We start from the raw sequence: 22,397 nt of genomic DNA, 5'->3' as shown, positions 1-22,397 counted from the left end.
TAATTTGATAAAATTTGGTGTGAAGCGAACTTGAACTTCAAGAATGGACATAGGCTACGTTTTTTGACAACAAACGCGAGAGAAGCCGCGGCTGACAATTAGTATTAAAGTAAAAAAATCGTATGTACGTAACGCTCTTCATTAGTGGCGAAGACTGAGAACTAATCCACCGTGTTACTGCCATGTACGTTATTAGCTAGGTGGTATACTTTCATTCCTTAACGACAGCACATAATATTCAGTATTTCTTGTCCTGGTTTGACCTCCAATTTTGCTTAAAATTTATATGCTTTAACCACATTTTAATTGGGTATTTTAAAAGTCAATAAATCTTGTTAAAAAAACGAAAATAGTACATGAGGACATTTTTGGTCACTTTTGAAATTATATGCTCAATGTTCATTACAAATTTAGTAAAAAAAACACCACATATTCGTAGAAACGTATTTTATTGAATTGATTATAATTTTACTTAACAATCTGTTTTAGCCAATCGTCGAAAATTCTCAAAACGGTTGATGATGGTAGGTGGTAGGTTATGAAATTACAAATTTGCGAAGAGGCAACCCTAAACGAAACAGTGGTACAATAAATTAAAATTAGCTTATCAGTTTAAATGGATTATTTTAATAGTGTAAATACAACATTATGCACTTAAACTAATGTCTCATAAAGAATAAAATTTGGGATCACTCGATGGTTGAACAAGAAATCATATTGAAGTTTTGTAGCAAGATTCTATTAAAAAAAATCATGGAATATTTTTACGCTCCACACATTACTCTGATTTTACAAATTGCAGAATAATATATGTATAAGCAGCTTAAACTTTATATCGAAAAGTTGGTAATTATTTTTTATTCAAACATCATTTAATAATTTTAAATTATTAAAGAGTCAGATCATATCATTGTTTTTTTTTCTTCTTCTTTCATTCATTATTAGCACTCAATTAATAGTAACTTTGTCACTTTGCACATTCAGTTATCTATGCTACCAAATGTGGAAAAAACAAAATTATTGCATAAAACATTCAAAGTAAATTCCTCCATATAAAATTTTAATTATAAGCGATCATCACATCATATCAGGACATTTTATATAAGAAATATTAAAATGTGTTAATTCAGTCTCACCGTATAATACAAAACATTCTTGCTACAAAACAACAATATGAAAAATATCTATTTTTTACTCACTAGTGATTTAAAAAAAAATATTTTTGTTTGGATTGTGACTGCTAACATTAGAGAAAGTTAGCTAAGTATTGTGTCTATTTTTAAACAGTTATTAAGTGCTATAGGTATAGCACAATAGTTTGCACCTAATCTCCTATGTGTTTAAATACTGTCAATTAAATATATACAGAATAATCTAGTGAATAAAAAACGAGATAGATTTTCGGTAGTTACCCTTAAAATTCACAAGGTATCCTTGCACCTAAGATTACTAGTTGAGATTAAAGTTAGGACCTAGTATAATGAGTCTGCATTAGACGAGCGTGGCTTTTTAATTTTTTCTAGATTCTTAATGACAATGTCATGTAAAGAACAATAGCGGTTGCGAATCTCACACATAACAAGCCAGAGTGACAGATACTCCTTTTCATCTAGTTCCTGAAATAAAGACAAAAATTTATAATTAGTATTTTTTTTAAATAGGTAGTTGTCGAATGAACTGCCAAATGATAAGTGGAACTGATGACCCATTGATGACATTGGAAATTTGAAGCCCTACGCAATATACAATAAACCTTAGGAACTAAGATGGTTGTCGCTTATGCTGATAATGACGACACAGGCTCATTCACCCTTCCAACAAGAATGTTATTTGTTAACTGTTGTGCCTTAGTTATGCTTCCAAAATGTCTTAAGGCTGATGATATGATACAAAATAACATGCATGGTATTTAATATGTAATCTGAAGCTCAAATTGATTGTGCTGATAATGTTCCATGCTTTGTAAGAATCAAAAATTATGGCAGGTCATTTAATTTTACATTGGAATTTATCTAATATGACTACTCCTCAATCGTAAAGAGGTTGCATTACTAAATTCCTTATGTTAAAATATGAATGCAATATGGACGATCTTAAAGCAAAACCATTGACAGACTGGCTGAGATTTTATACTAAAAACTTTGTTCAAAACACTGCATCTTTAGTCATTTGTAGAATAAGGCGACCAAAATAAGCACCATCTCCATTATTAACACAAATATAAACTTACTCTAACAGCTCTTCTGTAGTCATCAATATGTGGATATTTCGCAACCTTGGACACTATCTTTGCTCGTGATATAAAGTACCGTGAAATTTGGTCAAAGAAAGCTGCAGCTTCCGATTCCACAGATTGTATCTCAGCAAGAGTATCTTCTTGTATTGAAACACCAAAGTTATTTCCATCCTCTATTTTTGGAATCATAAATGAAATCCACATTTTAAGCTGAAAAGCAAAGATATTAACTTAAATTAAATTTATAATATCAACAATCCAATATTCAAGTAATAAATAATTTCATCCTAACTAATTCCAAATATGAAAATATTTGTTGCATATTATTTTTATTAATAAGGGAAACTGTAATTTCAAATACAAAATGATAATATTCAGATTTGTTTGAATATATAATCAAACTGATACTTACTAAGTTTGAGTCTTCAACAAGTTCTCTAATATGAGGTTTGACGAGATGAATTAGATCACTAAGAGGCTTATTACATGGTACTGTTCCATTAGGCAGTGCATACACCCTAGTGCCTTCAATAGTTGAATTACTTGATACCTCGGATGAGTCTATACGCTGCCTTTTAGCATTTGGCTCATTCACAGACTGAGCTGGAGGAGGCACTGGAATGTTTAAGTCCTGGAACAAACAATTAATTATATGTTTAACAAAACAATATAAAAATTCATATTACTATTCCATACTTATAAAAAATGGTACATATTGTTTACAAATAAAGTAAATAATCATAAATTGAATAATATTTACCTGATGAACATCTGAAAGATCTCGATTTTGAAAATTTGACGTTTCTAGAAGTTCATTCAACTTTACTATCTTTTCTGGAAATCCTTTTATAATTAGGTGCTCTGCCTTTTGTTTGAGTGAATCTTTATAGTCTTGAACCTGAAATTAAACATCATTTATGTTATATATTACAAATGTAAATAGCGGACGTACGCTTATTATAAAATAATAAATGAATGCCATGAATAATATCAGACCCCCATGGCCGCACTAACACCGAGGAGGTTATGTTGACTTTAGTTCACAAAAACTAGTCTAAAGTCAGACACCAATTTACAGACACACACATAAATGACTATCTTTAAAATAATCTTTCGACATTGTTGCAAAAAAGCATGTTGCATAAAAAGCACAATGGATGATACAAACATATTGCTCAAACTTTATAAATGGATGACCACTGAATTACATAGTTTTATCATTACCTTCTTCGCAACGTCTGTCATTGTTTATTAATACTATTATTCGTTTTAGAAGTATAAATATTCTGTAATAGAAATTACACAGTTGAAACCGCACAACTTTTGACTCTTTAGTTTGACTCGTGTGCTTGAATGAATGAATAGCTGGAATAATTGGATGCGTTCACTTGTCCAATCTCAATAATTATTGTAATATTTGTGCATTATACATTTATTATTAATGTTAAATAAATATTCCTACCACATTTGTGTTTTCATAACAATTTAACTCCATTATTTAATCGCTTATTATTAATGAATTGACAACAAAATGTTACACATACTTTTTAATTTTTTTTCTGAATGAATGACTTTCGAGGGTTTATATTTTAACTTTGATTTTTTATAAAACGTATGATAAAATTGCAATAAGATGTATAATTTAAATTTATTTTTAAAATGAACTATTTAAATATTTTTATTAACGCAATTCAATTATAAATAATAAAAAAAGTAGATGTTTTAAAGGATTGTTACACACTATCAATAAATCTATATATTTTTTTAATTTGTACATTAGACCTATTAGTTAAAGGAAGACAAAAGAAATCAATAGGCTCAGTTTTATTCAGGCAAATGAAAATATGATAGTGTATTTTAATCGTTTTTAGTTATAATCAGTCCATCATGATATTTTAGTCTATATTTTGAAAATGCATAACTTAATAAAAATCGTTATTATGTAATAAAAAATTCAATAAAAATAAGGTAATTAATAGACTTTATATGTTAAAAATTGAAATTAAATTCTTTTAATTATGTTGCAGTCTATTGTTTAATGGGCTTAAAGCCCGATGAAAAGATTTATTTAAAAAAAGAAGATTGTAGCCACTAAAAGAAGTGGTATGTGTTACCCTACCACAGTAATAAAACAATTTTTCTTTTAAGTTTCTGAGATATTGTTCGTTCCGACCTAAAATTTGATATTTATTAGTTTTATTACGTGACGCAACCAGTAATTTGAGTGCACTCACTTCGAAAAAGCATTCCCTTCGTGTTTACGATTTCATAAAAAAAGGTGTCTAAGGAAAGGCTGACAAGGCTAAGTATAATAGAGTCGGTGTCGTTACATTCTGACATACATACGTAATTTATATTAAAATTTAAAACCAATTTAAATTCTTATTAATCAAGCTATAAAAGTAAAAAATCTATAAAGCTATTGTACATGACATTGAAACGTACTGATTGTACTTTTTGTCAAATCAAATTTATTAAAAGTTTTGACATAAATGATTTGTGTTGTTCTAGGTTAAGGATTAACAAGGAAATTACTACGACTATGCTAATCTTCAAAATTTAATTGAGTTTGTTTCCTCAACTGTACCAATCAATCTCTTTCGTGTCTTCTCCATCCTACGAGACATTGGCGAAATAATCTGTGCCTTGTCGGCACAACTAAAAGCCATTAAACCAAGAATTGAATTGAATTGACATAAATGACATACTGTATCCTAGTGTTGCATCTTTTTCAAGTTTAACATTACTCTGATTTTATAGGTTATAATAGTTTTGAAAAAAAAAACCTCTTGTAAATGTAATACGAGTGATGTTGTGGTGATCGGAGACAAACCCCTCTACCGTCTACGATATATCAAAGTCTTGGTAAAGCCAGCCTAGCGTGGATACAAATCATAACAAAAAATAAATGAATTAAGAACCTTAAATAAAGTTTTATTCAGTTTCAAAAATGACTTCTTTCAAATTTAATTTCTCCGGTGTTTCTGACGGGTCCCAAAACAAAGGTATTATTAACTATATCTTGTATAAGGTTAAATTATTCTACCGAAAAGTAAATTGACAATATCTTTCAAGATGATGAAGAAATCGAATGGTTCGGTAGTGAAGAAATCGTACCAAATAATCAGATGAAGGATCTTAAAGATTTAGTCACGCAGGCTAAAATGTTCATATGTGGCGATGTGGAAATAGGACATGTTCTAATTAGCAATATGTTGACGTTTATGAAAGATAGTGGTGTGAAGAATGCTCTCGATCTTGCTGAAAAAGAACATAGTGACCTTATCACTGGTAAATATGAAGGTAACTAATTATATATTTTAAATTATATCACTTTAATATAATTGTTTTTAGTTTCTACAAAATTTCATTTATAAAATTGCAGGAGGCCTAAAGATTTGGGAGTGTACTTATGATTTAGTTGAATATTTAGAAGAAAATATAGAAACCATTGCATTTAAAAATAAAAAAGTCTTAGACTTAGGTTGTGGTGCTGGTATATTGGGAATTTATGCCTTACTAAAAGGAGCTCTTGTGACATTTCAAGATTATGTAAGTAGACTAGACTTTTGCAGGAGCAACGACGATATGTATGTTTTAAACTATAATTAGAAGCAATAAAAACCCCTTTATTTACAGAATAAAGAAATAATTGAATATTCTACTATACCAAATGTTTTATTAAATCTGGAAGAAGAGCAAATAGATCAAGAAACTAAAAACAGTAAATTTTACTCTGGCGACTGGGCATCATTTGACCAACTTCTTGAAGAATCAGAAAAATTTGATATAATACTCACATCAGAGACATTGTATAATATTAAAAATTATGACAAGCTTATTGCTTTATTCCAACACAGGTTAAAAAATGATGGAGAAATTTTTATAGCTGCAAAAACATATTACTTTGGAGTTGGAGGTGGAACACGACAATTTGAAACAGCCATTAAAGATACTTCCTTAAAAAGCGAAGTCATATGGAAAACAAGTAATGGAATACAAAGAGAAATTTTAAAAATAAAAAAATCATAAATTATTTATTGAAATTATTTTTTATAAACCATTACCAACAATCATAAAATATACATAATTTACTAATATAAAATGGAAGACTTGAGACATAAATTCATTTTAATTTGTTCATTTAGAAATATTTATGTATTACAGATTAAGGAGATAGTCTTTCAAATACCCATCCATCTTCGCCTTGATGTAGAAGCTTTTCATCGGGAACTTCCCCTTCCTTAGGCTTTCTGAACTTTATTCTATCATGGAGTCTATCTCTTTGACCTTGCCAAAATTCTACTGATCTTGGCCGTATAAGATAGCCACCCCTAAAAATAAAATAATGTTCAAATAAGTTTACAGAATAAAACAAAAATATATATCTTTGGCAAATTGTGATAGATACATAACATTTTCTTAAACATATAAATTTACTAATAACAAAACCATACCAAAATGCAGGTTTAGGAATCAGCTTTTCAGGTATCATATATTCTGCTTCTAAAACCTTTTCCCTCTCACATAGCACATCTCTTGATTCAATAGGACTGCTTTGATAGCTAGTACAAGCTGCAATCTGACTTGGAACTGGTCGAGAATGAAAATATTTAATTGATTCTTCCTCAGAAAGTTTTTCAACATCTCCTTCAATCCTTACTGATCTGTTAAGTATTTCCCAGTAAAATGTTGCTGCAACTTTGGGGTTTTCTTCCTAACAAAGAACAAATAAAATAATGTTGTAATTTATGAAATTACTACATCTACATCATTTTATAAATAGCAATTGTCATACCAATTCTTTGGCTTTTCTACTTTCGTAGTTAGTGAAAAATTTGAAACCGTCTTTTCCATAACCTTTGCATAATACAAATCTGGCTGAAGGTTGACCATCTCTAAAATTAGGAATCCACATATACATAAAATTAGTAAAATTTCTGCATCATTTCAAAATATATATTGTTGCATAATATATTAATGTACAATTTATTCTGTACCAATACTGAAAACTATACAAAACACCTCAATTTAGTCATATAGTGATATGACTAAATTGAGGTATTAGAAACAAAACTTAGAAAAATTACTTTGTGGCAGTTGCAAGACACATAGCATTAGGTTCCAAAATCTCCTTTCTTGAACAAGCCTCTTCAAACCATACTTTGAACTGACCAAATGGTTCTTTTGACACTAGATGTTTTTCTAAAAAAGTTTCTTCTCTATCCTTATATCTAATTCTCATGCCTAAAAACAATAAGTATAACAAGTTATAATAGTGTTAACAAAAAATATTATATCTTAAATTTATAATAATTATGTATTAGAATTATAGTATAATATTTTCTCAATGATGAAATATGAATATTATTATGCAATTTTGTTTTGTGGTTGCAACTAATTACAATTAAGTTCACTAGAAATTTTATTATAAAATAAAAAAAAAATTAAAACGAACCTCCAATGTCGATACTCATTTTTCGTACAGTATGTAGGTTTCTATTGCAGCAAAGTTGTATATACTTAGTTCCCATACGTCTTCCGCTTAGTTAATGATATATAACTTTTATATTCTTAAGTTATCAATGCACTTAATATTGAAAAGTTTCAGTCATTTCACTCATAAATTATCTTAATAAAGTTATTTTCTTATTTCACGGAAAGTATTATCTCACAGTATAATGATTGCTCTACACCTTATCAGTTAACATTAACAAAATTCTTATCAAACCTTTTGTAGTTAATGACTGAGTAAACAATTACAATCACTATTATTTAATGAAATAATTTCTAAGTTTTTTACATCATAGACTATAGTGTTGCATGGAAACTGGCATCAAGTATCAATTATTGACTTGTCGATATTTATCATTCATATCTAATAAGTGATAATAAAGTCACTGACTTTTACTTTTTGTGATCACTTTCGTTTATTTTGTCAAATAAGTAATATATAAAATACTTAAAATAGTCAACATTACGATCAAATATTATTCGATACAGTAAGACTTCATAAGGGGCTTATTTCAAATAACTCTTTATTAAACTCTAGTGTAAATACCATCTCATATCTGTTTAAAAATAGCAATAAGTAACACCTTTAAAATTAACAATAATTTCTGGTAAGAGTTCTAGCATAACAAATAATGTATGAATGTAACCCTTATTTCATATAATTCGGTAATCATCAACAAAGTAATCATTGATTTTAACTTGTGAGCACTTTTATGGAACTGACAATCAAGATTTATTATCCTTTTATAATTAAACTATTCTAAACAGTTTGTTTGTGGAATTGTATCCATAATAGGTACGTATAATTTATATTCCAGCCGAGGGCTGATTATAGGGCTGATGGAATGGAATAATATTTATTCAGGGATCCATTTTGTAATTTAAAGTAATAAATTTAAAGCAATATAGATAGGATACATATGTACATAATTATATGTACATTTATGAATTGAGCAATGGCATATTATGAACGCTTCTATAGCAACCCTATTATGTTTATTTGTATTTACCCCACTTGCAAAACATCGTACGAAGTGCCAAATATCATTGTCACCGTGTCTTAACGTCACATGTGATATGTCAAAACTTTAAACTTCAATCTTCATAGTTCCAAGCATTTCGGTTTTTGTGTACCTATATTGTATTGTGTGAAACAATATTCAAGGTTACTTTAAATTGAAATTTTTACATTAATAACTAGAAAACTCTTTTGCAAGCACAATGGAGACTGAATCTGAAGTAATAAAAGAAAAAATTCACACTGAACCGGTGTTGAATGATCCTCGGTATATAACCTTATTAAGTTTGATCGTGCTTTTATTCACTTTCCGTAAGTATTTTTCGTTATGTTTCAAATTTACTACCTTAATGAATTCTATCATATAAGAATCCTAACAAATACGTCTATGTTTTGTATGTTTCAGTATTTTGGTGGTGTTTTTCGCGACGTCGACATTTGCGCCGTTCTGTTCTACTTACTGGGTTATCCGATGCCGGCAAGACGCTTTTGTTCGTCAGGTTGATCTACTCACAGTACAGACAAACTTTCACATCTATGAAAGAAAATATTGAAGACTACATAACATCTAATGTAATTTTTATTATTATATTATATAGGAGTCATTCAACTAAATGTCTTGATAATTTATTGTTAATTATTTTTGCAGAAAACATTAAGAATTATTGATTTGCCTGGTCAAGAACGGCTAAGGAATAAGTTCTTTGATCAGTACAAAACCAGTGCTAAGGCTATTGTGTATGTTGTGGATTCTGTCACTATTCAAAAAGAAATAAGAGATGTTGCAGAGTAAGTTTCTTCACATTATTAATCGTTTCTCATGTTTTCTCCTTCTTACTTGTCAAATTTAGTTTTTATGTAGACTAAATAATTTCAAGTTCTAAGTTAATAATAGCGACTTTCAATATAAGTAATTGTAATCTGTAGGTTTATGATGTTACAAATAAAACCACAGTTTACCATTGTATGAATAATTTTAAATGTTATTTAAATATTTAGTGGAAATCACGATAAGTAACTATAATGTGTTATTAACAAGAATTGTGATGTGTCTAAAGCCAAATGATACTTCCATGTACAGTGTGAAATTTATTTTATGTTAACTTTGCCAAATTATTGACTTACATGAACAATTTGATTCATATTATGTATGAACTACAAATAATTTGTAAAGATTGATTAATGCAATTTTCATTTTTGAATTGGTAATATTTGTTATTAAAAATATATATACTTTTTACAAGTTGTCCTCATATAAATACTTAATCCTTAATTATAATGCATTTTTTTCAGATATTTATATACAATATTACTGGATCCTGTCATACAGAGTAACTGTCCTCCGTTGCTAATTCTTTGCAATAAACAAGACCAACCAATGGCAAAGGGCAGTCAAGTCATCAAGGGATTGCTCGAAAAAGAAATGTAAGGAAGTTTGATTAAATTTCATAACAGTACAGTACTGTAAAGTAACAGCATGTAAATTTCCCACTGCTGGGCTAAGGCCTCCTCTCTCATTATGGAGGGGATGTATGGAACATATTCCACCACACTGTTCCAATGATTTATTTCATAAAGAAGAAGATAATAAAGTTATTAATACAAGATCTATGAATCTTGTAATGAATGAAAAAATGATATGATACCATTTTGAAAAGTACCTACAACTTACAACCAGGTTTTTAAATACTTTTAATTGTTCAAAATTATTACAAATGCTAGGTTATTAAGCACATCCTAGGAATTGATATAGCCTGAGTTTTCCCCCCGTATTCCTACATGAAAATACAACTTTGACATTATCTATACTCTGATGAGTTTTAAAAATCTATTACTTTCTCTTCATAAAGAATATAACATCCACATAATGCAGTTCTTTACTAGAATAAATAGTAATCAGTAACTACTCAAATGAGTACTAATATCTACTATATCTATTAGTGTTATGTATAATAATGTTTATTAATAGTATAGTTCCCATAATGATAGTGTAATTTTAATTTTTTTAGTAATCTTGTACGGATCACCAAGTCCAGTCAGTTGCAGTCTGTTGATCCGTCGCAATCAAGCAACTCTACTTATCTCGGGAAGTTGGGAAAAGATTTTGAATTTTCGCATCTGAGCTGCAAAGTGGAGATCATAGAATGTTCCGCCAACATTGGGGATGATGACAATCCCACTGACATAACAGCTTTGCAAGATTGGATTTCTAAACTATAGAAATTTTTTTGAACAAAATATTTGTATTCATTCTCTCCTATGTTCTCATTTTCCTATAATGCTTAAAGACTTAACATGTATTTGACATGAGTAATTTTAAGACTAAATTGTTAAAATTCTGCATTTACATATATTTATGCATGAAGTATTTTTTAATAAAAAAATAAAAATATTATTTTTTGTTATTTCATATATTTTATAGCAAACAGATTTTAGAAATAAAATTATGTTTAATCTATATTTATGTAGTAAATATTGTTAGCAATATGTGGTATGGTGCAAGGATTGAATCTGGCACAAATTCTTCTATACATTTTAGTTTATAGTACTGTGACATAAAAAAGTACTTTAAATTCTATTTCTCCAAATTTAGTGAGCGTGAAATAAATAAAATTAAAATCCGTTATTTATTGGGTTTGATGACTATTTGAAATGAATTCATATTTTAACATTTGATTTGTTAGTGTCTATATACTACAAGAGACTGACCCGGCATAAATCTGTAGGGTTAAGGTTATACAAAAGTATAGAAAAGTTGAGCTCACGTCTCATTTAAATAAAAAAAAAAAACTTTAAAATTTAATTTAAAGCGACCGCACTTGTTTTTAAAACATATGGAATACCAACCGATATTGATAATGATGATGATAAACATTATGCTTCCACTGTTATGGAATTTATAACTGAAAAATCTGTCGTATAATCCTTCCTTACAGGTCTTAATAAACGAACTTTAACTACACGAGACGGAGCTATTTAATTTAATTCGGTATTTCTTCTATTGTTTTTAGCCTATTAAAAAAAATCTTTATTCAAACTAATCGTTGAATGTAGTAAATTCAAAATGTATTGACAGCCTCTTTCTTTATTGCCTCAACAGCTATATGTAGCTCTATAACTACGTGATACCATTATGCCTAAATATGCTACGTTTAGGTTTCTGATCTAATCTAAGGCCTTGTGTCGACCCGTATCAAACGTTTTCTCAAGGTATTCTATTGATTCACATTTATAGTCTTTTAAAATGTCTTCCGGTTAGAGGAGTGGGTGACTCAACCATGACGGTAAGTTATAAAAAGGCGTTATTTAGCTTAATGTATTCTTTTCAGTTTGATTACGTTTACGGATCTTTTAACTGCGAATGTGAACTTAGTTCCGTACTGATATAAGTTTACGGAAAACCTTTTTTTAGATACTTGTCATTTTATAAATATGTAGTCATATTATAATATGTAGGTACATGACAAAATTAAATACGGTTTGTCTGGTTAGGATAAGAGAAAAGTAAAACGCTGTTGCTTCGAAAAATCATGTCAAATAAATGTCAGTTTCACACAAAAACTCGATCCTGTTATTAATAATTGTTTTAGCAAGACCAATGTTTTAGATATACAATATATATTTATATTACAGTTAAATTAGTAAACAATAATTTCAAAATCTCTTTACAAAACGAATTAAACACGACACTTAATTTTTCTCCGGCGCGGCCGCCCGGCGGCGGCCTTTTCTTACTCTGCTATTTAAAACTGTTTTATTATGTGTCTTTATTTTTCAGAATTTTTCAAGAATAATGACAATTGAAGGTGTAGGTTACATATATTCTGCTAAAAGTAGAGATAATACAACAGTTCGAGTACAATAAACTAAATAACAATGACAACTTAGATTACTTTCAAAGTTGGTCACTACTAGTAAATACTTTGTTTACTTCTTTAACTGAACTATTCAGGTGAAAGAGCTTACAGTCCGTAGGTATTTGTACAATCGTCTCTGTATGTAGTATAATAGCTTATTTACTTTGTAAGCTTGTTCATGTCCCACGGCTGGACTAAGGCCTCCTCTTCCTCTGAAGAGTATTTTTTAAAGCTTTTTCTACCACTATGCACCAATGTGGGTTGGTGGATGCATACGTGGCAGATTTTCATGGAAATAAGTCGATTAAGAGTAAGAGATTTTCCTTCACTGACAACACGATATAAATTATAAAAACAAATGAATCCTTTGAATTCAGTGGTGATTTGAACCTCGGTAACCGCCTAAGATGCCCGATTTCTAACCACTAGGTGACCTCGGCTCTTTAGTTTGGAAAGAATGGAGAGAATTTATTACACTACCGGTTTCTAAGTGTAGTGGTGACCACTGTGGTTAATGTGGTGTGTAGTTGAGATGACAAAGTGGCCTAATTGTTAGCTTGTCAGCCTAATTGATGTACCTATAAAAAAAAAATCATTTTTCACAGTAGGTGGTCTAACAAAATAAATATTTGGCAAAAATTGCCATAAGTGATCCGCCATTCACACCACAAACTATTCTTTTTATTTAATTTATCACTTAAAATAGTAGCGCTTTTCACGTCACGTGTGGAAGTGCATCTTCCACACGTGACGTCTGAACCTCAGATGCTTTTGGCATTTCTATAATATATTACTATCTATACTATATTATATAGTTGTATAAGCGAAATTCCGCGTCATTTTGAGAACTCAAGCGCGGAGGCGTAGGCGGTCTTTACCAACTTGAAATACTCGTAGCTTGACTCTGCTTATACCAACTGTCCGCTAATTATATGTACATATGTACGTTAATTTTTTTTTCTGAACATTATGCTATTTTTTTGTCTAATGTCCAAAACTATGACGATTGTAAATTACGACATTCTGTAGGTTATTTAGTATTTGTGTTATACAAATAATGCTTATTTTTATACGACTTTCAAAAACGACGTCAGCCAAGAAAATCCAACAGTATACTTATTAAAATAACAATACCAGAATACTTTAACAAATATGGTTTTTACAACTTATACGATATTATTACTTATACCTTTTATACGATAAATATACTGGGTCAATCAAGGGACTCGTATTGCTACCTAGCTGACACCGGCTCCAAATATACAATATAATAATTATAACTACATTATAGGATTGTAAATCGACTTTTAAGTAGTCTAATATTTTTCATTTCATTTTACTTAGGAGTACTCTAAAAAATATTTTGATATTTCAATTATTTTTATTACTTTGCATTAAGCATATTAATTTGTTTTGAAATAGTTTTAATTGAAGTCGGTTTTTCTTTTTGTTAAAATTTTTATTTATTTATAAGTACTTCCATAAATAGTAAATATCCCCGTATTTTAGTAGGTATATAGGAATAATATTAATGGGTTATATGAAATGACGCAACATTTGAGAAATAATAATAACTATTAATAAGCCCAATCATAAGCCCAGGTGTTAAAAAAAATTGATACAATTCAACTCTGAACCCTCTTCTAAAACATTTTCTCATAACTGTGAAGAAAGATGCGACATAATGATTGGAGTATGACTAAACAAAATAATGAGATAAAAGCAAATATTGATTAATCTAATTGTCATGTTTGAATATTCATAAATTTTATTGACAGAAATCGATACTTCTTTTGTTCGTCATCGCAAAAAGGGTTATGGGTTGAAAACTAACAATGATCTATTGTTACGTACGGTGTGCAAGGTACAAATATGCATATTCATGACTTAGTAATTATGACGCGAGCGCCGTTTATACAAGGGATCCGAGAGTTATTCAGTTACATGTAACGAGCTGTACCTTATTTTTTTACGACGTGTACTTGACATATGTATCTTTCCTTGCTCCTGCCCTTATACCAATTTACTTGGGGTCGGCGCAGCATGTCTTTTTCTTATCATACTTCGCTCTCTGACGTTATCTCACAAGAAACATTATTTCTAGCCATATCATCTTTCACACAGTCCATCAATCCCATTTCATTGGTCAGCCCTTCGCATAACATGTCCATACGATGATAGCCATTCTACTTTCAAAGATACTTTTTTTTTTTGAAAGTGGCACCGACAGCCGGGGAGTTAGTGGAAGGCAACTCTATATATAATGTAGAAAATTCTACTAAATATTTTATTAGCTATGTTATAGTAATTTCGTGCAATTGAAGTATACTTATAATATAACCTATTAGCTGCCCTTTGCAAATTCGTATGGGTAAAATTCATTCAAAGAGACCTCTGAAATGACCGCTCCTCGTTTAAGTTGAATTGGTACTTTCACTTTTTCGGTGGATGCTTACATTATAATCGTACGATTTAAAATGTTCCAGATTTCAGCTTTCTAGAGTCAATACCTATTATTGACTGTACGTTACTAATCAGTCAGGGCAAAGGATTTTGTAAATATTGATGTTTTCTTACGGATTTAAACTTAAAATCAATGTAGCTTAGTAAGTTAATAGTAAGGCACCGTTTCTGTTCTCTTGGGAATGCAGTAAAATTGCACAATTGCATATACCCGCTACACAAACTTTTATAATGAAGGGGATTCGTTTTAAAAATTAATGTTTATTAAAAATTAGATTTAATTAGGCTTTAGAGCGTCCATTACTTTTGTAGAAATCTCAGTATTTATTTCTAATGCAAGTTTATCGTAGATTTTGATACTATATGCATGAATTATGCATGTTTTCCTTTATCCCTGAGCATCAGGTAAAAAATAAACACATAACTAATCAGTGATGCTGACCTGGATCTGAAACCGTTCTAATCACTGAGCCATCTCGGCGTCTGCTCTTAAGGACGAGTATGTAAAGGAATATACTGAACTGTGCAAATAATGAGGCAATCAAGTTCTTCATATCGATGCTTTGTAATTTACAATTATGATGAACTCCGAATCTCATCTTATTACATTAAATTATGATTGCATTCATGTCTTCGAGAATAAATTAACTTTGAGTGAACGTTACCGTGTGTCGAGTTACATGAGAGCGCAATGATATACGTTTTTCTTATTACGGTATATAAAGGAGAATTATTTAATCGTAGTACAGTTACAGGGTTATACGATTGATTGATTTACATATATTTAAATACTTTTTAAAGAACAGTTATTTCAGTCAAATTATAATGTCGCTTATATTACTTAATGATGATAAAATTAAACGTACTTAACGCAGAAACGTACTGTCATCAACTGAGTTGACAAGAAAATGAATGGTATTATATATATGTTGGAGGAAAAAGATGCCGAACAGGTGGATTTGGTGGTTAATTCGACATTAGGAAAGCTATGAGAGTAAAATGGGTTTAGACGACACGCTTGTCAAATAATAACGGCTCGCGTTACCATGACAACTACAAGTAAATCTTCCATCAAATATTATTGGCAATTACTCTAATCGTTATTTACGAAATACAAATAAAGCGCACCGCTATAAATATGTCTAATTGCATTCGTTTAGCCAGCCCATAAGTCGAAGATCCAATGTTTTGGGTGTCGAAAACCCTGATGATTATTGTAAAAGTTATTAAGGTTTTCTTTTAATAAATTCTCCAAAACAGCACGAATTTAGCCCGGAGCGGCGGCTTCAGGCGCAGTTAAGAAGTTAGTGTTACAGTCATTTGTCTCGGAAAGCATGTAATAAAGGCTTATCTTACTAGTATGGGCCTGTCGGATTGTCCTATCTTGCTATGAGAGTGATAGGAATACAGAATGCGCTTTACTAACAAACACACTTGTAAGTTGTGCATTATCAGATAAGCCACGCAGCCGTTTAGCTAATGACGTCGAATTTAAGAATGCTGATTGGTCTTTGTTAAGAATGCTGATTGGTCTTTGTTATTCAATTTATTTTACAATTTCAATACACGATTTTGACTCTTTAAGATAAACGTCGCCATTATGATCAGATAAAGATAACCATTAGATCGTTATTAAGTTCCCACGGTTAAAAGGCGTATATACATAACCCTCCCACGGTCACGAAGCAGGCAGCTACTATCATTCAATTCATTCATTCAAACCACACAAAGGAAGGAAATCTGTGACGTCACGAAATTCAATATTCCCATACAGTATGTCAATTGTTGCATTGTGGAATAGAAAAACTTATTTTAAAAAGTTCTAAAGTGAAGATCTATCATCTTTGGCTTATCAGGCAAAGTGTTTTATTATTACTATAATTAAATCAATATATTACAAGAATTCAAGATGGAACACTAAGTAAAGCAAATATTAAATAGAAACGGTACTTACATATTTTAATTACGATTGGCTCCAACATTGGCTCCAGCTGCAACAGTGGCGCAGTGGTCATTAGTAATGAATATAAATCGGTTAAGATTCCTCACTGGTCATTGCATAGGTATCTACCATATTTTTAGGTACTAACGGTAAGAGTCTGTAAATGTCCCATTGCCGGACTGAGTCATCAACTATTGTCTTAAGAGATCATGCTGTCTAATGCGTGCAATGCATGCTTGTGGCTTATTTTACCTTAATAGCCAAGCACGAGATGAATAAAAAATACAAATTAAGTGGTTCTCGGCCAGGTTTGAAAGCACAACTCTTGGTTATAATTCACATGATCTGGGTCATCTCAGCTTTTAAATAAATGAAATGTTGTACTGTACCTGGCTAAACTATTCTTTTAGTTTTGCCCCTGTGTTATGTTTTTTTTTGTTTTTATACTTAGATATTTCTTTTATATTATGAACCTCACGATAATATTCAGAGTTATGATTTGGCAATAATATTCAGAGCTCTTGCATCACACGATAGAGACACTACGAATATCTTATTATAATAATGATACTGCGCCGATTTTTTTTAAGGTGTACTTATTTATCTGGATATGTTGTTTCTTGTTTTTAATAGCCACGTCCGTTTAGAGTGTAAATGATATGACTAATAAAAAAACAAGAAATAAGTAACGCCAACTCGAACGGCTTCTGAGTAATATACCGTATACGTCATAAGGAAAGGAAGGAAATTTTATTAGACGCAATAAGGACAGTCTCTAAAAATGTACTAAATTTTAAACCGGTCGATCTGACAAATATTGTGAATGATAACAGTTACATAATTTAGGATATGAGAAATTCGCAGAAAGCGAGAAAACTCGTTGACATTTTGTGGGCGACTTAACGGCTAAGTTAAAAGGTACCCTTTAATATTTAATCAGGTCTTGAATATCGTTTATGATACTAATGAGTTATCTGCATAATCAATATACGAAACTTTTTATCTCGAGTTTGTCTTGAGATTCACGTTGCTTTAGCGCGTTTTAGTGGCAAATTAACCTTTATCAATACGTCAGAAACTGCGGATAATTATCTCAGAGCTGGGCTGGTTATGGCCCAGATCAAGACTTTGATGCACATACTTAATGAGTGCTCGTAAAAATTTCATTACACACTATTGCTACTGGTTGTATTAGCACAAAGAGTTTATGTACTGATAAGCTTAGTGTTTATGTCGTTCCGCTGAACGCTTCATAACTTTAGTTGGTTAATGCACCTATGAAAATTAATTACAGCTTTTATTATTAAGGAACTCACTTCATAGTTAATAAAATAACATGAAATACGTATCTGACAACAATATCTGCCATACAATTTTTATTAACATAAGAATTAACAACATTAAATGCTTAAATATATATATACAAATATATACTAAAACTAGCCATACAATTATACAGTTATTATCATTTTTATTGTATTCGAATTCATTTTATAACGACTGTTTTTAAAATACTTACTAGACTTGAATTTTGTCAATTCATCTCCTTTTAACTGACATCTGATCTGGTTCATCTATTAAATAGTGACTTAAATATTGAAATCGATGATCCAGCTGAGATGGCCCCGTGGTTCGAACGCGTGATGATGATTGCGGGTTCAAGCCCAGGTAAGCACCACTATATACATATATGTGCTTAATTTGTGTTTATAATTCATCTCGTGCTCGTCGGCGAAGGAAAACATCGTGAGGAAACCTGCATGTGTCTAATTTCATCGAAATTCTGCCACATGTGCATTGGAACAGCGTGGTGGAGTATGTTCCAAACCCTTTCCTTAATGGAAGAGGAGACCTTATCTCAGCAGTGGGAAATGTACAGGCTGTTACTTTACTTTTCTTTAGTGTCATAGTGTATCAGAATTATTTGGCAAATTTATTTTAATCTAGATCTAGCAATCATTACAAAATATAGTAAAACTAATCTATATTAATATTATGAACGTGATAGTAACTATGTCTGTCTTTCGCTCTGTCACGACCAAATCGCTGAAACGAATTTGATGAAATTGGTATGAAGCAAACTTTAACTCCAAGAAAGAACATATACTTTTTCTGCCTAACACCTGACAACCAACCAACTAAAACGCCAGCGAATCCTCGGGTGACACAACTAGTCATCTATATTTCTGGTACTAAGCTATTACGAAAGCATAAAATACTTAAAATACTAGGCGATCCGTATCGCTAATGGTTGATTATAATTTTTGCACGTAATTACTTGTAATTAATTTTTATGAGATGAAGCAGAGTGTCGTCACAGATGAGCAGTAAACCGTAAAAACATCGACAGTTACGTAGGCAGCACAAACGTGCCGCCTCGTGTGTGGTCCGACTTTAAAATGTATGCAAATTTCAATATTTATCGACAAATGAGAGCTTATTGCTGCGGAACGAGAATGCATAAAAAATATTGAATACTCATATAGCTTTCGTAAGCACTTCAGTTTTATTCAAATCTATAATTGTACATGGCACTAACGCAATGGTCTTTTGTGTATTTTATTATAACAATAATTTAAGAAGTGTTTATAAAAATCTGTTAATAGCTTGGGATCGACTAATGTGGATAATGTATTCCTTGATACTCATTTTAAATGTATACGTAAAGTTTAAAACATCGTATTCATAATTGTTTCGATAAAAAACATCTCTTATTTGATTTTCGATTTTTATTTATAAACTAACTTTGTTTTTTTTTGTATCTATTTCTATTATTTTCAATTCTCTTTTTTTTTCAACTACGAAATTAAGGAATATATTTATCGATCGATTATCTATATACTACAGCGATGTTTTACTTGCACAGGAGGAGCTAATGGAACAGCTATTTATGTCTCCGAATTAAAGTAATTCTGTTTTGCTTGCAATTTAAACACATTTTTATTTAAAAATTTCAACAGTACATAAAATGGTTGGAAAAAGTGCAAGCAATGAGGCAATCATTTTCCACAGACTCGTTAAGGGTGCGCAATTAACCGATTATTTTAAAATAACCGTTGCGGGCCGCGCATGCCCGGCCGAGGCGGGCCTTTGTCGGCGAGGAGTCTTGTTGACATTTTGTGGAGCAAATCTTCGTGCCGCGGCGGCTTTCATCTTAACTTATAATCGTTTATTTGATGGATGTTCATACGTTTATAAATTGCGTAAATTGGTAGGTAAATAATTTTCTTAAGTTTCTATTTATAATCGAGTACGCATTGTAGACTCTTGAAAAGTTATTTCAGTTAAAATAGTTCTACTTACACAGTTTACGCATTCATGATATATATAGCCTGTCCTCGGTACCTATTATTTATTTTTCCGGACAATTGCACCTGTCGTGGTCACGAGCTGAGTCACGTGAGTCAGGTAGAGCTAGCAAAGGTAATCTGCGTGAATATAACACACATATGGAAAACAATAAATTCTTTAAATCATGTATTTCAACATTTTTTATGAGATTTACAAGCTAAAGTTACGATATTATAGATGAAAATCAAACGGGATGTCTCTCATTCTAGTAATGAATTATACTTTTCTATATTATTTTTTCTCTTCTTCAATTTATTATTTTCTTTCGTCTTCAATCCATGGGTTCAATTTTGAGAGAACAGTAGGTTTGTGAAAAAATCACACAAAGTAAAACAAAAGATTAGCGATTCTCGTTTCATAGTAAAACTTTTACATCTATCCTATCTGCTCGGTAGCTATTTGTTAATTTTGGTTAAAAAAGTCACCAATTTTATTAATTGCAAGCTAAATAGATGGCAAAATTAAATTGAAACAGTTTCTATAAAGTATCATCATGGAACTAATAATTTAATTATTTCACTAATTGGTTTTTCATTCTGGTATTGAAACGGCATACCTATAAACCGACTTGTACTGGAATGCGAGTTATAAATAAAAATCCGATTTAAAAATTATAATTAAAACGTACATTAACAAGGCATACGTATGAAATGTCCTAGAGAGGTGAATCGGATCCGCCTACAACGGTAGCTCACCAAACGCACCACACTTTCATCCTCTCATTGGACGATTTACTCGTTGCCATTGGTTTTATTTTACGTGGTTTTATTATTTACAACAAGATATTCACTGGTATGTTGTACGTAGGTACTTGATGTTGAATACCACAAACCTTTTATTATTTTTCTCTGCATCCATAATAAATTAATGCTTACGACAAGTTCTACTTTTTACTGATCATCCATCATTATATTTTATTTACTGCACAGATGAACGAATATTTACTAGTTATCTTAATACGCTATAAAAAGTAGATTTTTTATTAAATTGGACGTAATATAAATAAATTCCGATATTGGAATAATCCGAGTTCTATAAAGAGAAATCATTTCTTGTGTAACTTTAAGTATAAGAGAATAAAAAATATATTAAAATGTAATTCTTCGAAGCGTTTCTGTTATTTTAATATTTTACGATAAAGTCAACACATAATTTAAATGAAACAAGAACGACATTAACGGCCGTCTTCATTTATTAAATTCTGTTAAAAGTCACTGCATATTCGTAAATAAAACGCTTATTCCTTAAGCAATCTCATTCGATTTTGTTTTATGCATACAGATGAGTTATTTGATTTTTATTAATTGAACTGCCAAGCGGGACGCAATCGTGGCAGCAAGAACAACGGGGCCGCGCATCTGCCCCATTTATTAATACCATCAGCAATAAAACATTTGAGACACGTTCTTACGAATCAATACTCGCGTTCCCGGTATGAATTATTTATATATTTTATTGTCGCTTTATCGCCTGTATCGCTCCGGCAGCGGATGCCGGGCGTCTCTCCCGCTTGAAATAATAATCTGTGTATAATTTTTATTTTTGACAAATAACTGGTCAGCATTGGGTGTAGGCTGGTTTTTTCGCGGCCGGCTGCGGAGCTGCTATGGCCACCGCGATTCCAGTTGCCTTGGCTGAATATATATCAGTCATTCCGTCGGTACGATACCCTTCTTGTAATTTACGCGATGCAACTCCCTATATAGAGCTATGAATATAACACTGTTCATAAGTTATGTTCTTCCTTCATTTAAATCCCTTACATAAATGTATAAATGATACGAATAGAACACATATCCTGTCTTAATATTATGATTTGTTGATAAATCTTGGTCATTTAAACAAAAAGCATTTCAAGGTATAATATTTTCTCATCCATTACAAAATAGAAAGTAACGACACGACTGTTCTCGAGGTGAGGAGTTAAACACGTCCGTAAGTGCGTATTCATCAGTGTCATGTCATAAAATGACCACCGTTTGTATAATCATAATAAAAACGCTCCCTTTTGGCTGT

At 30.9% G+C, this 22,397-nt stretch overlaps 4 protein-coding genes across 4 annotated transcripts; 2 read left to right on the top strand and 2 right to left on the bottom strand.

Annotated features, from left to right (window-relative positions):
• Positions 1-432: 432 nt before the first annotated feature.
• On the bottom strand, positions 433-3,745 carry LOC124534280 (proteasome activator complex subunit 3). The gene is made up of 5 exons (XM_047110031.1): positions 3,461-3,745; positions 2,997-3,134; positions 2,649-2,867; positions 2,231-2,446; positions 433-1,616 (listed from the first exon to the last, which is right to left on the bottom strand). Exons 1-5 carry the CDS (start codon positions 3,479-3,481, stop codon positions 1,473-1,475), a joined length of 738 nt encoding a protein of 245 aa, XP_046965987.1. The 5' UTR covers positions 3,482-3,745; the 3' UTR covers positions 433-1,472.
• Positions 3,746-4,936: 1,191 nt separating this feature from the next.
• Positions 4,937-6,269, top strand: LOC124534113 (histidine protein methyltransferase 1 homolog). The gene is made up of 4 exons (XM_047109803.1): positions 4,937-5,241; positions 5,312-5,539; positions 5,622-5,788; positions 5,876-6,269. Exons 1-4 carry the CDS (start codon positions 5,187-5,189, stop codon positions 6,266-6,268), a joined length of 843 nt encoding a protein of 280 aa, XP_046965759.1. The 5' UTR covers positions 4,937-5,186; the 3' UTR covers position 6,269.
• LOC124534114 (pyridoxine/pyridoxamine 5'-phosphate oxidase-like) lies at positions 6,175-8,198 on the bottom strand. Its single transcript, XM_047109804.1, has 5 exons — positions 7,695-8,198; positions 7,327-7,483; positions 7,035-7,134; positions 6,694-6,953; positions 6,175-6,570 (listed from the first exon to the last, which is right to left on the bottom strand). Exons 1-5 carry the CDS (start codon positions 7,768-7,770, stop codon positions 6,405-6,407), a joined length of 759 nt encoding a protein of 252 aa, XP_046965760.1. The 5' UTR covers positions 7,771-8,198; the 3' UTR covers positions 6,175-6,404.
• Positions 8,199-8,786: 588 nt separating this feature from the next.
• Positions 8,787-11,160, top strand: LOC124534115 (signal recognition particle receptor subunit beta). The gene is made up of 5 exons (XM_047109805.1): positions 8,787-9,080; positions 9,175-9,341; positions 9,418-9,557; positions 10,062-10,193; positions 10,778-11,160. The coding sequence occupies exons 1-5, from the start codon at positions 8,972-8,974 to the stop codon at positions 10,986-10,988; spliced, it is 759 nt and encodes a 252-aa protein (XP_046965761.1). The 5' UTR covers positions 8,787-8,971; the 3' UTR covers positions 10,989-11,160.
• Positions 11,161-22,397: the final 11,237 nt, after the last annotated feature.

The sequence above is a fragment of the Vanessa cardui genome, chromosome 12 (assembly GCF_905220365.1).
Source record: "Vanessa cardui chromosome 12, ilVanCard2.1, whole genome shotgun sequence".
Taxonomy (NCBI): Eukaryota; Metazoa; Arthropoda; class Insecta; order Lepidoptera; family Nymphalidae; genus Vanessa; species Vanessa cardui.
Note: the sequence above shows the minus strand (reverse complement) of the source record. Positions and strands in the feature narration are given on the sequence as shown.

Bases quoted from the DNA above. Each gene is read 5' to 3' on its own strand.
- LOC124534113 (XM_047109803.1), top strand. From the start codon at position 5,187: ATGACTTCTTTCAAATTTAATTTCTCCGGTGTTTCTGACGGGTCCCAA. The intron at 5,242-5,311 runs GTATTATTAACT...ATATCTTTCAAG, and splicing joins TGACGGGTCCCAAAACAAAG to ATGATGAAGAAATCGAATGG. The intron at 5,789-5,875 runs GTAAGTAGACTA...CTTTATTTACAG, and splicing joins TTGTGACATTTCAAGATTAT to AATAAAGAAATAATTGAATA.
- LOC124534280 (XM_047110031.1), bottom strand. From the start codon at position 3,481: ATGACAGACGTTGCGAAGAAG. The intron at 2,868-2,996 runs GTAAATATTATT...TGTTTGTTCCAG, and splicing joins ATCTTTCAGATGTTCATCAG to GACTTAAACATTCCAGTGCC. The intron at 2,447-2,648 runs GTAAGTATCAGT...TTTGCTTTTCAG, and splicing joins TTGTTGAAGACTCAAACTTA to CTTAAAATGTGGATTTCATT.
- LOC124534115 (XM_047109805.1), top strand. From the start codon at position 8,972: ATGGAGACTGAATCTGAAGTAATAAAAGAAAAAATTCACACTGAACCG. The intron at 9,081-9,174 runs GTAAGTATTTTT...TGTATGTTTCAG, and splicing joins CGTGCTTTTATTCACTTTCC to TATTTTGGTGGTGTTTTTCG. The intron at 10,194-10,777 runs GTAAGGAAGTTT...TAATTTTTTTAG, and splicing joins GGATTGCTCGAAAAAGAAAT to TAATCTTGTACGGATCACCA.
- LOC124534114 (XM_047109804.1), bottom strand. From the start codon at position 7,770: ATGGGAACTAAGTATATACAACTTTGCTGCAATAGAAACCTACATACT. The intron at 7,135-7,326 runs GTAATTTTTCTA...TCCTAATTTTAG, and splicing joins TGTCTTGCAACTGCCACAAA to AGATGGTCAACCTTCAGCCA. The intron at 6,954-7,034 runs GTATGACAATTG...GTTCTTTGTTAG, and splicing joins GTAGAAAAGCCAAAGAATTG to GAAGAAAACCCCAAAGTTGC.